At 38.8% G+C, this 15352-nt stretch overlaps 1 protein-coding gene across 1 annotated transcript in view; it reads left to right on the top strand.

Annotated features, from left to right (window-relative positions):
- RNMT (RNA guanine-7 methyltransferase) overlaps nt 1-14623 on the top strand; it is a 33990-nt gene extending 19367 nt beyond the window's left edge. Inside the window, exons 10-12 of the mRNA XM_039224253.1 lie at nt 4921-5022; nt 6435-6468; nt 10037-14623. Coding sequence (XP_039080184.1) covers nt 4921-5022; nt 6435-6468; nt 10037-10074 — 174 coding nt within the window. The 3' untranslated portion in view covers nt 10075-14623. The remainder of the gene's footprint in view (nt 1-4920; nt 5023-6434; nt 6469-10036) is intronic.
- The last annotated feature ends 729 nt before the right edge of the window (nt 14624-15352 follow it).

Genomic DNA, 15352 nt, shown 5'->3' with positions numbered 1-15352 from the left:
GTGCTGACTGCCAGCTCAGAGACTGGAGCCTGTTTCGGATTCTGTGTCTCCCTCTCTCTCTCTGACCCTCCCCTGCTCATGCTGTCTCTCTCCCTCTCTCAGAAATAAATAAAAAACATTTAAAAAAAATAACACTGAAAATAATTTGAATGAACATTTGGCCAGCATAGCCTTAAAAACAGCATTTTTGTGCATGGGTAGCCCTTCTTCAAATTCTCAGGGAAATATGTAGACTGCCTGTGTTTTGGAAGCTGGATCATTTTCCTTACTTTCTTGAACTCACAGGGTTTTCTGTTAATTTGAGTTTTTGATATGTATTTTTACGTTTTTATTTTAATCACCCGGTGTTCATCAGAACAAGTGCACTCCTTACCCATACCCTATTCCACCCATCTCCCCACTCCTCACCTCCCCTCAGGTAACCATCAGTTCTCTATATGGAGTCTTTTTCTTATTTTACTTCTTCCTTACCGATGCCTTTTAATCCTTTTTATTTTTTGGTTGCTGTGGGTAGGACTTCTCATTCTATGCTGAATAAAAATGGTGAGAGTAGACATCCTTCTCTTGTTCCTTGTTTCTTAGGGGAAAGGCTTTCAGTTTTCCCATTAAGAATGATGTTAACTGGATTTTTCATATATGGCCTTTACTATGTTGAGGTATGTTCCCTCTAAACTTACTTTGTTGAGGGTTTTTATCATGCATGGATGTTGTACTTTGTAAGATACTTTCCTGTGTCTCTGAAATGATCATATGGTTTTTATCCTTTCTCTTATGTGATGTATCATAATTGATTCATGAATATTGAGCCACCCTTGCAGCCCAGTAATAAATCCCACTTGATTCTGGTGAATGCTTTTTTTATACTCCCTGTTAGTTGGACTTGGTTTGCTAGTATTTTGTTGAGGATTTTTGCATCTATGTTCATCAGAGATAGTGGTCTACAGTTCTCTCTTTTATGGTGTCTTTATCTGATTTTGGCATCAGGGCAGTGCTGGCCTCATAGAATGAATTTGGAAGTTTTCTTTTTTCTTTCCTTTCTTTTTTTGGTGGAGGGGGAATAGTTTCAGAAGTATAGATTTTAACTCTTCTTTAAATGTTTGGTAGAATTCGCCTATGAGACTACCTGTCCTGCACTTTTGTTTGTTGGGAGTTTTTTGATTACTGATTCAGTTTCTTTGCAGATTATCAGTCTGTTCATACTTTCTATTTCTTCCTTTTTCAGTTTGGTAATTTATATGTTTCTGGAACTTTATCCATTTCTTCTAGGTTATCCCAATTTGTTGTCCCAATTTGTTGTTCCATTAGGTTCTCTTATATTTTATGTTTGTATTTATATCAATTTTACTGATTTTTTTCAAAGAACCAGCTCCTGGTTTCTTTGATCTATGTTTTTTTAGTTTCTATATGATTTATTTCTGGTCTAATCTTTATTATTCCCTTCCTTCTGCTGATTTTAGATTTCATGTGTTGTTCTTTCTCTAGGTCCTTTAGGTGTAAGGTTAGGTTGTTTATTTGAGATTTTTCTGTATTGCTATAAACTTCCCTGTTAGAACCTCCTTTGTTGCATCCCAAAAGTTTTGAATCATTGCGTGTTCACTTTCATTTTTTCCATATACTGTTTTTATTCTTTTATTTACTGGTTAACCCATTGTTTAGTAGCATATTATTTAACATCTTTGTATTTGTGGTCTTTCCAGATCTTTTCTTGTGCTTGACTTCTGGTTTCATAGTGTTGTGTTCAGAAAAGGTACATGGTATGATTTCTGTTTTTTTGAATTTGTTGAGGCTTGTTCTGTGGCCTAAGTGTGATCTGTTCTAAAAGAATATTCCATGTGCACCTGAAAAGAATGTGCATTCTGCTGTTTTAGGATGGAATGTCCTGAATATATCTGTTAAATCCATCTGGTCCAGTGTGTCATTCAAAGTCATTGTTTCCTTGTTGATTTTCTGTTTAGATGATCTGTCCGTTGATGGAGGTAGGATGTCGAAGTCCCTGACTATGATTGTATTATTACCAGTTAGTTCTTTTATATCTGTTATAGTTTCATGTATTTGGGTGCATTCATATTGGGGCTATAAATATTTACAATCGTTCTACCTTCATAATTGTCCCTTTTATTATCTAGTGTCCTTCTTGGCCTCTTGTCACAGTTTTTGTTTTAAAATATATTTTGTATGGGGCGCCTGGGTGGCTTAGTCGGTTGGGCGTCCGACTTTCGCTTAGGTCATGATCTCGTGGTTCGTGGGTTCGAGCCCCGCGTCGGGCTCTGTGCTGACACCCAGCTCAGAGCCTGGAGCCTGTTTCAGAGTCTGTGTCTCCCTCTCTCTTTCCCCCTCCCCTGCTCACGCTGTCTCTCTCTCTCTCTCTCCTAGAAATAAATAAAAATATTAAAAAAAAAAAAAAATATATATATATATATATTTTTTGTGTGTTGTAAGTATTGCTACCCCAGCAGTCTTTTGACCTCCATTTTCATGATAAATGTTTCTCCATCCCCTCATTCTCAGTCTGCATTCTTAGGTCTAAAATGAGTCTCCCATTTTTTGTTGTTGTTTATTTTAGAGAGTGCCAGTGGGCTAGGGGCAAAGGGTGAGAGAGAGAATCTCAAGCAGGCTCCCACTCACCATGGAGCCTGATGGCAGAGTTTGATCCCATGACCTTGGGATCATGACTTGAACCAAAATCAGGAGTTGGACCCTCAACTGACTGAGCCACCCAGGCACCCTGGGTCCTGTTTTTTTATCCATTCTCTCACCCTGTGTCTTTTAATTGAAGTGTTTAGTCCATTTACAAATGGAGTACTTAGACCATTTACATTCAAATTATTGATAGATATGTATTTATTGCCATTTTATTACTTGTATTGTGGTTGTTTCTGGAGATTTTCCCTGATCTTTTCATATCTTTTTCAGGGCTTGCTGGTTTTCTTTAGTGATATATTTGGATTTCTTTGTCTTTATTCTTTGTTTATTTATTAGTAGTTTTTTATTTGTGCTTACCATTAGGTTTTTATATAACATCTTCCGTATGTAGCATTCTGTATTAAATTAATGGTCATTTGAGTTTGAACCCATTCTTTATTCCTCTCCTCCCCACGTTTTAGGTATATATCTTTACATCCTTTTATTTTGTGAGTTTCTTGACTGAGTTTTTACAGAAATACTAATAAATACTAATTTTCACTGCTTTTGTGTTTCCTATCTTCATACTCTCATTTTTGGTCTTTCCACTTTAGGAGTAGAGTCCCCTTGACTATTTCTTGGTGAGCTGGTTTAGTGATCATGAACTCCTTTAGTTTTCATCAGGAAACTATCTTTCCTTCTTTTTCCTTCTCCTTTTGTCTAAGTCTCTGTGTATTAGGAAAGTCAGCTGTATCTCCTGTTCTTGAGCATAATGGCTTTAGGAAGGACAAGTTCTGTAGTACCCCACTGTATAGTGTCCCCTGGGCCCCTGGCACTTCCAGGAATATCTCCATTGTGTGCTGTGTATGCTCTACTAATGTGTCCTGGTCTTTTTAACCTTCACACCAGTCATTTGCAGAGGTTTTCTTTTCCTGTTAAGAGCAAGGTTTGTTCCCTAGCCTGAATGTGGGACATTTTATGTAGGTGTGCTCTGGTCTGCTTGTGAAATGGGACCTCTTGCCACTGCTGCTGGAACCAAGGCCTTGCAGAACTCATGGGTAGGGAGGTGCAGTGTGGGCAGGGGTTTGGGCTGCCCTTTCTGCGAAAGGGGGTCCCGCCTCACTGGGACTAAAGCAAGCGTGACTGAGAAGGGTGGTTCCACTAGAGTGTAGGCAGGGCAAGACTTGGTGTAAGAAGTTAGGTAGTAAGTGTTGGAGTCCATTGGTTCCTGCAGATGGCTCTGTCTTTATGCTGAGGGATGGGGGAAGGAAATGGTGCCAGCCAGTTCCCTGTTCCCTTAAGGGTCTCTTTGTGAACACAGTCTCTCTGGGATACAACTAACCTCCCCTCTGTGTGCTCCAGGCAATTTTTAGATGACTGTTTCCATACTGTATGTCTGCATACAGTGCTGCTTTGCCCTGCCTTTTCTCCAGTAGCAGGTTCAGTGTCCTCTGAGCTCTCCCAGAGCCAAGCATGCTGACCTTTAAAACTCCAGGCTTTAAACCCCACTGGTTGTACTCATAAAATTCAGGCCCTATTTCCAAGCCAATTGCTATGGGCATTTGTTCTTCCTGTGCATTCCCTGTGTGTTGGTCTGTCCCTTGCCCCTTTCCACGACTACGGCTCCCTCCGCACCTGAGCAGCCACTGTTGGTTTCTCTCCCAGACCATGTCTCTGCACTTTTTACCTTCACTGTGGCCCCTTCTCTACTTTAGTTTTGCAGTTTGTTTTGCCAGTCTTCAGATTGATTTCTGGGGTATTTAGGATGATTTGATAGTTACTTAGTTGTATTCATGGGACAAGGCAAACCTAAGGGCCTCTCTCTCTCCACCAGCATATTTCCTCCCGGCATTTTGAATTTTTCATCTGTATTCTAATTTCTGTTCATGCTTCTGATGGCTGTTATATCACCATAATGTTTAAATTAATATTTAGCTCTTTTGGTCATAACTTCCTTCAGCTTTGTGTTATAACAGAAAAACTCTTTCACTGGGAGTCAGGGAGATGCAAGTGTTTGCTGCTAAGTGGACTTTGGAGGTAATTAAGTAAATGGTACCGTTTTGTCCAACTGTAAATATCCTATGATTATCACCAAAGTTGACCATAACAGCTGCTTTATTAGGAGAGGACTCCCTTCACCCATTTTTTTTTCACATTTGAAAAGTATGTTTAGTTTGTATTCCTGAAATAATACGTAAGGATTTTCTTAAGTATTTTATTTTATTGATTTAGTGTTTTTAATTCCAAATTGTAAGTTTCATTTAATTGCCTAACTAGGAATCTCACTTGCTTCCCTAGCCATATCCTGCAAACGAGAATTCCAAACTTGCTTCTGAGAAGGTGGATGACTATGAACATGCAGCAGAGTACATGAAGAACAGTCAAGTAAGATTACCTTTGGTAAGTTTTCATTTGTAGCATGTTTTATAGAAAATGAAAAAAAAGCGTATAGTATATGGAAACTTATGAAATTATTTCATTGGTTTACAAATCACATACATGTTAGTCTCTTTCCCCTTTTTATAGCCATGGAATATAAAATACAGTGTATTTCAGTTCTGAGAATTGAGTCCTATTTCTGAGGCAGTAAGGATGGGGAGAAAGTTACAAGCTTGATTGAAGAGTTCCTTGCTATATCATTATATCTTAACCTGGGCACTGCTGATTCAGTGTGTTCCATAGATAAAATTCAGGAGCCCATGAACTTTCATGGAGAAAAATTACATCTCCATTTTCAACAACTTCTGCATGCGAGTTCACATTTTCTTTCATTAAGAATGCAACAGTACCATAGCGGTATTAGATATAGCTGTGACTGTCATCAATAGAAATTACAGATATTTGCATAACACGTTTCTGCAGACATCTGAAGAGTGTTGTTTACATTTATCACTTCCTCAAAATCACATTAGTTACTGGAATGGCCACTCTATCTTGTTAGTCTAAGGTCGTGGGCAAAGTCATGGGCACATACATTACTATATCAATGTGTCTTTTAGTATTTTTGTAACTTTAAAATATAATTTATTTCCTTTGTATGATATGTATTTTATGATTTCTTTGTAAAAACACAAAAATCTTATGTCCTCCTACAATGCTATTGGATGTTTTAAGAGAGGCTTTTTAATGTTTTTTTTTTTCATTTTCCAAGTTAAAAATATAAAATCGATGCTTTTTCCAATTATACACACACACACACACACAAATACCCTCTTTACATGAATTCACCCTTTGGTTGAGAATCTGTAGTTTAGAGAATTAGGCAGAGGAGCAAAATTGAGAGGATAACATTAAAGTCTCATTGACTTTTTTTGATATATTTAGATCACAGTAATATTAACAGTAAATTATGTGTACAGTTGACCCTTGAACAATGTGGGTTTTGGGGTGCTGACTCCCCATGCAGTCAGAAGTAAGCCAATAACTTTTGATTCCCCAAAATGTAACTACTAATAGCCAACTGTTGACTAGAAGCCTTACCAATAACATGATCAGTTAATACGTATTTTGTATGTTATATGTATTGTATACTATATTCTTATAGAAATGTAAACTAGAGAAAAGAAATATTATTTAAAAATCATAAGGAAGAGGAAAAACATTTACAGTATGGATTTATTGAAAAAAATCCACATATAAGTATACCTACACAGTTCAAACCTGTGTTGTTCAAGGGTCAACATATATTTATAGTGAAGGCAGGGTTGTTTGGGCACTTCTGCCCATTATTGAAAAATGTATTCATGTACTTCCATATTCAATCTAAAATGTTCTCTCTCTCTCTCTCTCTCTCTCTTTCTCTTTTTTCTTAGGGAACCTTAAGTAAGTCAGAGTGGGAAGCCACAAGTGAGTATACCGTCAGTGTAGATTTACAGATTTTCAAAGATTGTTTCAGAGTAATCATTAAAATTTGAAAACTTTGGAATTTTTTAACGTACATTAGGGGGTGTGTTTATGTTTACACAGAATCCCTATATGTCTACTCACTCTTTCTTGCACAGCTGTTTAGTGCCAAGAGAAAATATATGCAGGATGTTCCTTAACATAAATTTTCATGAGCATTCCTTTTTTTTTTTTTTTTTTTTAAGTTTATTTATTTTGGGAGAGACAGTGTGAGTGAGGAAGGGGCAGAGAAAGAGGAGAGAGATAATCCCAAGCAGGCTCTGCACTGCCTGTGCTGAGCCTGATGCAGGGCTCCAACCCGCAAAGCTGTGACATCATGACCTGAGCCGAAATCAGGAGTCAGTAGCTTAACCAACTGAGCCACCCAGGCACCCCTAACATTCTTAATTAAACATTTTCATTACCTGCTTGTTACTACTAGCCATCTGTATTTGCTGTTTTTACCTCAGACTTCTGTTGGAAATTTTGGCTAATGGAACACTTCGATGTATTTTGTTTCTAGCCACTCTGATGTCAACACTCTGATGTCAACACTCTGATGTTGACAACAAAGGGCATGGTTAGTAAGTACAAGAACATTTATTTAGTGAAGCAGCAACAAGCAGGATATTTTAGAAGGATGTGTGATTGGGAAGGGCCTGGTATAGAGACATTCTGAAGTGTGCCTGTCTTTGGAAGAGAAGTCAGAGGTCTGGCAAATCTGTGAAGTCTGTGGTTCTTCAGCAAATAGATGCTGAGGAAGGCAGCACCCAGGACCTCAGTGTTAAGATGATAAGACCCTTACGTTGCTGCTGCCCTGAGGACATCAAAGGTAGTTCCCACTGTTCATTTAAGTATTTGTTGATGATGTTGAAGGCATAAGTGGTAATCAGAGACAATCTATTTGATAAATGTTGAGTATTAACTTATATAAAGTTCTGTGAAAGGGCTTTGAGGAATAAACAGAGTAAGCAGTTGCAGTCTCTACTTTCCAGATGTTTACAATCTGATGGAAGAAACAGACACAAATAAATGCAGTGCTGGGCAAACTGGTTTAAGTGCTGAAGTTCCTTTAATAGGGGAAATAGCTGTAGGAGAGCCTAAGGAAAAGTAGTAAAATCTGAGAAATAATAATAGTTGGTATAACTGAATATTTAACATGTGCTCAAGCATGACTAGAGCCCTTTCCTGTGTTGTAACTCATTTAGTCCTCACAACTTTAAGGGTAGACTAGTCTTACTAATATCTCCTTTTCATAGATAAGATAGCACTTAAATAACTTGTCTGAGGTCACAGAACTAACCCAAATGATTCATACTTGTACCTATGGCTTCATGGAAGCCTCTGTGAAGGGATTTTTCTTAGGACTTGAGGAATTGGAGAGAGAAGAGAAGAAAAGAATACAAACAGAACCAACACGTTGAGCCTATTCGTGTCAGAATATTGGTGCCTTTAGTGGAAATGGGATTAGAGGACCAGCAGACTGAGAAATGTGTGCCTAAACCTGTACTTTTCCTAGAGTTGAGACTTAGATATCTTGCCAGTCCTAAAGTTTGATGTAAGGAAAACAGCTTTGGTCACAGGGCATGATGGTGACTATAGCAAGTACTGCTATAGTTTAGAACTGTATTTCTGTACCTCAGTGCGGACTTTAGTGATAGCATGCAGATGAAGAATTAGATGCCCACAGACAGCGGAGGGAGAGATGGATTAGAGACGTGAAAAGCAGTAGGAAAGGAGCATGGCCAAGATCTAGCATGTCAGGATCAGTGTGGCCTTTCATGAATTACACTCTAAACTAGAGGGCTTTGTGGGCTGGAGTCACAGTCTAATAAGTAGAAGAAGCTATACTTCAAACTCCTATTTTTCTAATTAAGCTCCTGTTACCAGAACCTGCTACTCCTCTAGAAGATTCTTTAAATGTGAAAGGAAAGTAGAGAATTGTTGCTTATTTGCTTTTAGAAGTGGTTCAAGATTTATTTCTTTAAATTCCAATTGAAATGCCTGCACAGAAGGCATTTTAGAGAGGGAAGAAAGTTATTGTCAATCTGAAGTCAGACACTGCATCTTAGTGGTTTTAGTGACCTAGATTTAGGGAAGGTCAAGGTACCAGTGTGTTTGGGGTGGGTTGGACTGCAGAAAGATCACTTGGGGCAAGCTAAGTAACGCTGCCTGCTCCTAAGTCTTGTGAAATATTTACGGATATCTTAGACTGCTTCCTTGTCATCTGGAAGAAATCTGCTGTGTTGATGTCACCCTGACTGTTCTCTGTCCATCTTTCTACTGTGTTGCCAGGAATATCTCATTTCTTTCTTTTTAAGTTTCTTTCTTTTGAAAGAGAGAATGAGCAAATGAAGGGCAGAGAGAAAGGGGGACAGAGGATCCAAAGTGGGGCTTGAATTCACAAGCCGTGACATCATGACCTGGGCTGAAGTCAGATTCCTAACCAACTGAGCCACCCAGGTGCCCCAGTATTTCATTTCTCTTAAAAGAAATTAGGAACCAATAGATAAGAAACAGAGAATAGTAATGCCAAAGTAGCATTTTGGAAGGACTGGTGTGGTACTCCTGAACAGGTTGAGTAAAAAGCTAGAGGATCAGGGGTTCTTTCATGGTATGTAGTTATTCATCTGTACCCCATTCAGAAGTTAATTCGTGAAGGGAGGACACCAAGGTACATGGCCTACTATCTTGACTCACTGGCTGAGTGTCCTAGCATATGCCCTGAGCATCCTTGCAATGTTTTGAGGATTTATCTTTTTTTAGATGTTTGCTCACCATAAAATCTATTGATATCTTAGAAGATATAACAGATTTGAACTTCACTGTGATCCAGAATGAGGAGCCGTAGACACACTCAAGGTGTCTTTGAGTAAACACACAGCCAAAGCAGGAAACCATATTTAAAGGAGAGTATTATTGGGGCTGGAACATCACTGTTGGGGCCAGATAAATATCTCTAAGCATCAGTTATCAGGATCATAATTATCAGTTATGTAGCAAAAGCTACATAGCTTTTGGCTTCCTTGTCAGGCCCTACAACACAAAATTGGATAGGTGGATAGATTTTAACATGCACGTCATGTATGTTCCTTATAATTCTTAACTAGTGTTTTACTGAATAGAGAGCCACTACCAGAAGTCCTCAAGGTAGTGCGGCTATTCTACCCGTCTCACTCCAGACAGAAAGAATTCAGTTTTAAGATTTTTTTAATTTTAATTTTCTTTGTTTTATACTTTTAATTTTTCTTATCTCAAACTGGTTTTAGAACTGTTTAGAGCTGTTGAATTGGTTTTCTCAAGAGCTATAATGTCACTTAGTATTACAGTAAGTGGATATTTTCAGGTAAACAGATATAATCCCATAGCTGCTTAAATATGACTCAAAATAATTGAGGACCCTTAGAAGTAATGGGACTTTTCCCTTCAGAAGCTTGAAAATTTTCCCCAAATTATGAACAGGACTGAAATTGTACTGTTTAGCCTGACCATATGAGAAACCAAACTCTCATTTTTATTATTTTCTTTTTAGGTATTTACTTGGTCTTTGCATTTGAGAAGCAGCAGTGAGCACATAATGCAGTAGCCCCCAGGACAGCTGTGGCCCGTCCTGTACAGATTTGCGTGATCCGTCCTAGATCTGACAACTTTGTTTGTTTGTTTGTTTTAATTAGTCTAAATGTGCAGGATGCTGCCGGAAACTCCAGTGTGTAAATTCAACATTTGCTGTCTGTGACAGATGGACTTTGGTGTGTGTAAATAAGAATGAGTTGGGACCTTCGTCTTTAAAAATCTATTTTTAAGTAATGTTCTAAGAATTCCATTTGCCTCTCTTAGTGCATAAAAATTATAATATGACTTGTTAAAGCTGCTGGACCCTTTCCACAGTGCTCTGATTTGTTCAATGTTTGTTTATAGTATTAAATTTATTGTAGTTGTAGAATTGATGAGGGAGCATACTGGTTTGCAAGGGGGGTGTGCTCATTTCTGTAGTTTTGTTATATAGTGTTTTTCAAGATTACATGGATTGTGTTCTGTACAACTGAATGTGTTCAGTATACATCGCTAAAGTTACAAGTTTAAAACAAAATTGTAGATGACCATAAAGTTATTTACCTAGAATTTTAGCCAGTTATTACATTTCATTATAAATATTAACTATTTTATTTGCTAACACTATCTAATTCTGGAACTGTTTAGAACGTTTTAGGTGCCAACATAAAATTGTTTTGGACATTAGGGGCTTTATCTTAAAAATCTCCTTCCATGGCAATTAATGCTTCTTGTTATCAAGAACGTAATTAGACAGATTTCCTTTACTTCATAAAGCAAAAATGCCATAGTTGTTTTTCTCAAGATTTAATGAACCTGCCCCTAGTGCACCTGCTGCACATTTTCCTCAGATTTATGTATGGAACTGCAGTAGGAGGATGTGACTACAGGAAACTGACAAGCAGACTTCAGATGCTAATGTCAGAGAGATTACGGCACCGTATGCTGTCCCCTTCAGCCCAGAGAGAAGCAGTACTGGTTCTTCTATTACAACGTACTTTGCACAGTAGGATACAGCATCTTACCACCATTCAGAATTTGTATTTGCCATTTCAGAACTGTTACTGTTTTCGGCTTCTTGCTTGACTCCTCTCCCAACAGACACCTGGTGAACAGTTGTCCTTTATGTAACTGTTGAAAAAACTTGCCAGTGTTTAGGTAGTGAAAACCTTACAGAGAACAAAGCAGAGCAATTATCGCATATTCTTTTAAAAATCGTTTATTTAATGGCACGGGTTTAAAAGTTACCACTTTCTGTAACTATCCAGAGTACTTGTTTAAAAGGTAAAGTTTCTTAATTTGTTTATATATATTGATTATTAGAGTTAGAGTGTTAGAGTAATAGACCTTTTAACAAGAGAACACGGGTTCCCTAATTTCTGTTCCTTGTGCAATCTGTCAACCTCCAAACTATTACCAGTTTATAAAAATTAAGTCTTTTTGCCTTATGCAGTGGTTTGCCATAGTCGTTTGGAGACATAAATAATAGTACTTCTGACCGTGGTGGCTGCTGTTAGCTAACAGGTTTGGTAATGGTGCTGGGGACGTAGGGATGGTGAGCTCTTAGTGTGCTATATCCAGGTTCATTTCAGTTCTGGGGTAGGTATCAGAAAGCATTTTGATAGTTCAATAGAGGTGTAAAGCTTCTTTATCATTTCCTATCATCATTCTCATTTAATGGTCTTAGTTAATTTTAAGCAAGTAATAAAACATTTTTAGCCTCCTGCTCTTTTCATTCCATGATGATTTGTGGGAGAAAAGGATCCCGCTGAAGGATGGAGTGATTGGTGGTGATACAAAGCAGAAAAGGAAGGTGGAGTCCCTGGAGCTTTCACTGAAGGGGTAGAAAGGAGCAAAGAAAACCCAAGTGGATTGAGCAGATCTCTTCAGTCTGCACAAGCAAGCCGTTGTGTTTGCAGGAGGCACACAGAGCCATACCCAGAGGATGCAGAGTTCTAGCATTTCCCTTGCCCTTGAACTTTGTTGGTCTCATGGCCACCTCTGCTCTTCCCCGCACCCCACCCCCCTACTCCCTGATACGTTCCTGCTGCAGCTAAGTGTCTGGGCAGTGACTCAGGGATAACTGTTAGGAAAAGGTGGATCCTGACCATCATCTCCCATCACCAAGGTAAAAGCTGGGAGGACTTAGCACCGCCTCCACCCCCCCACCCACAGCTGGAATGTTTGGGGACTTTGCATTCAAGACTTGTTGTAACTGTTATGAAGGGGACATGGCTCTTCACTGGCAGGTCAGTGATGTGAGTAGTTGTGGGAATGACTACAGGTACTCCAGTTTGTCCTCCAAGGATGAAAGTGAAATGATCAACCATTTGTGGAGAGGACACAACCTAAGGTCTGGGAACATGGCTGGATTAGGGCATAACAAAGAATACTCAGGTTGAATTCTTTGGGCCTAGAATACACTAAAGGAGAGGTACTGTGTAGCCACAGTGTTCAGGGAGACAAACCGGCCACTTCCAGCTGCATCCAAGGTCCTAACCTGTACACTATAGCTGTCTGCAGGTAATGACTGCTCATCCAGTGCCCACCAACCCTCTGGTTCCAGTGTTACTCCCCAAAGAAATTTGCCTCCAGGGAGAGAAGGCATTGATGAGAAAGACCCTTTGACTTCTGTTAACTAATGTGCATGATGATCCTGAAAAGTAGATTACCAGTACAGAGTTTCCTAGCCTCCTCAGTCCCCAAACTTGGAAATTGAGGAAATGGGATTGCTGTTTAAATTATGGTAGCATCAATAGGGCATCAGAGCAGAGGTGAACAAAATGACAGGCTTTGAGACAGGGTCCAATGTTGGTCACCAGTGGAGACACAGAAAAAGCATTGTCCACTATCAGAGGTCCAGATTTTCATTGTCATTAGTTCTTCTGGGGATGTGTTCTTCAGCCTGTCTTAGCTTATCGCAACTAGCTTATTTTTTGATAGATCTTCAAATATCCTTCTGGTGAAGATTTGGCGGCTTCTGTAGGTCTGCCTAGGAGAAAATGCCAGTGTGAATATTCTACGTACTAATTATTCTTTTTCATTGTTGGTAAACTGACTTTTTATTGTCTACCTCAGGCTTTGTATGTATTGTGAGCCAGTCACTGCCAAGGCCTCTGCATCTTCAAAGTAAAGGTCAGATCCAGGACCCGGGTCCCTAAATAAAAGTTGTACCAAAATGCCTGTGGTGTTTAATGGCCCTTTGGTCAATAGGAAGCATACATATATCATATTACCACCTCCCTAGATGCAGTTATGTCAAAACCAGTCACCTGATCAGCAATTTCTTCATTTCTCACCCTCTGACAGAACAACATTCCTGAGTCCTTGAAGGCAGTCAGTGGAGTAGCTCCTACAGCCAGTTCTTCACCTTCTCTATTTCTCCTCTGTTCCCACATAGCCCTGAAGCATGGGTGCCTGCTCCTCACTGCAATAATAAGCAAGTGTGGGACACCCAGGAGTACCCTCCTCAGTTTGGGGAGACTTTTGGGTTAGCCCCAAAGCCCTCCGCTCTCTAGATTTATCCTGAGTCATGCCTGGGGACAGCATACCTTGGATAAAGCCAGGTTGACAACTAACATTTATTAGGTCAGTTGTTTTTCTAAACCTTTTATATGTGTTAATTCATTTTGATCCTTATAATGATTTGAAGTAAGCACTAATCCCTATTTTAATAATGAAGCTAAGGCACAGAGAGGGTACAGATTTGCCAAGGCAAGGCCAAGATTTGAACACCCATATTCCTCAAGTCTGGTCTGCAACCCAATCTCCTCCAGGGGTGTTAGAAAGACCCAGATGACTTCTCACCCATGCACTACCCACAACTTGAAATGTTAACTGGTTGGTGCTCCAACCATTTGGTTCAAACCTTTGATAAAAATGTTACCTGAAAGGAACTATTTATCCGGAGTAAGAAGCTTTGGGGCAGAGAGAGCAAAAGGGCATTTGAGTTCACTAGGGGAGGAGGGTAAGAGTGAATAGTCAACAGGCAGGAGGGCAAAGATCAACTTGGACTTCATATTTTGGTAGACCTGCTCCTTTAACAACCAGTCCTGTAGCAAATCTAGTTTAGTCTGCATGTCAGAGGATGGGGGATCTTTTCCCACCCTCACCATTTTGAAGTGGCAGGAGGTGGTGGCATAAGTGTGAGAGAGGGTAGCCAAAGGGAGAGGCCAAGGGAGAAGGAATCATTTTTTTAGTCGGAGTTGATTATCTAAGCAGAGGCAAATAATTTTAAGTTTTAAGCAAAAAGTAACATACACTAGTCGATTTTTCACAAATGGAACACAAACACAATCAACAAACTGTTACCACCATCCCAGATTGTCCCTCATGTTCCTTTCCAGGTACTCACTCCCCAAGCATAACCACTATCTGACTTCTAAAAATATAGGTTAGTTTTGTCTGTTTTTGGACATCGTATAAGCAGAATCAAATAGTATGTATTCTCTTATATCTGGCTTATTTGCTCTATGTTTGTAAGATTTTTGTTGCATGTATTTATATGTGGTTCCTTCTCCTGTCTGTATAGTATTCCATTGTGTAAATAAACTACCTATTTATCTGATGGATGTTTGGTTCATTCCCAGTTTGGAAACTTTTGATAGTACCACCTCAAATATCCTAGTACATGAATTTTGATACACATAGGTATCATTTCTGCCTAACAATGGAATTACAGGGTCATGGTATGTACATTACATTCAGTTTTACTGGATAACTGCCAAATAATTTTCTAAAGTTCCAACTGCCCCACACTTGGTAGTGTCGGTCTTTTTCATTTTATTCTGGCAGGCATGTAGTGGTATCTCATTGTGGCTTTAGTTTTCATTTCACTGATTGTTAATCAGATTAAACACTTCACATAACCTTTTGATTATCCCCTTGTTAAATATCTGTTCAGGTTCTTGCCCACTTTTCTATTGGTTGGACTGTCTTTTGTGGTTTTCAAAAATATATCAATTCTGGATACGTGTCATTTGTTGAATGTATTGTGTTGTCAGACTATATGAAATATATGTATAATACATATGAAAAGAAACTGAATATACTAGTATTTAAATTTAGTATACTGGTGTACTCTTTCATAGTTGGTATATTTTGCTTAAGAAAGGTTTGTCTCTTCTGAAATCATGAAGATGTTAATTGTTTTCTTCAGAATCTTTTTTGTTTTACCTTTTAAATCTGAATCATACTCATTCTTTTGTTAATAGTGTGAGGTCGGGTTTAAGGTAGAAGTTTTCCTTTATGGATTTCCAGCACCGTTTATTGATTTAAAAAAAATATCTTGTTTCTC

This window comes from Hyaena hyaena, unplaced genomic scaffold (assembly GCF_003009895.1).
Source record: "Hyaena hyaena isolate Hyena2069 unplaced genomic scaffold, ASM300989v1 scaffold_1579, whole genome shotgun sequence".
Classification (NCBI taxonomy): domain Eukaryota; kingdom Metazoa; phylum Chordata; class Mammalia; order Carnivora; family Hyaenidae; genus Hyaena; species Hyaena hyaena.
The sequence above is the reverse complement of the archived record's forward strand: the minus strand, read 5'-3'. Positions and strand labels throughout refer to the sequence as shown.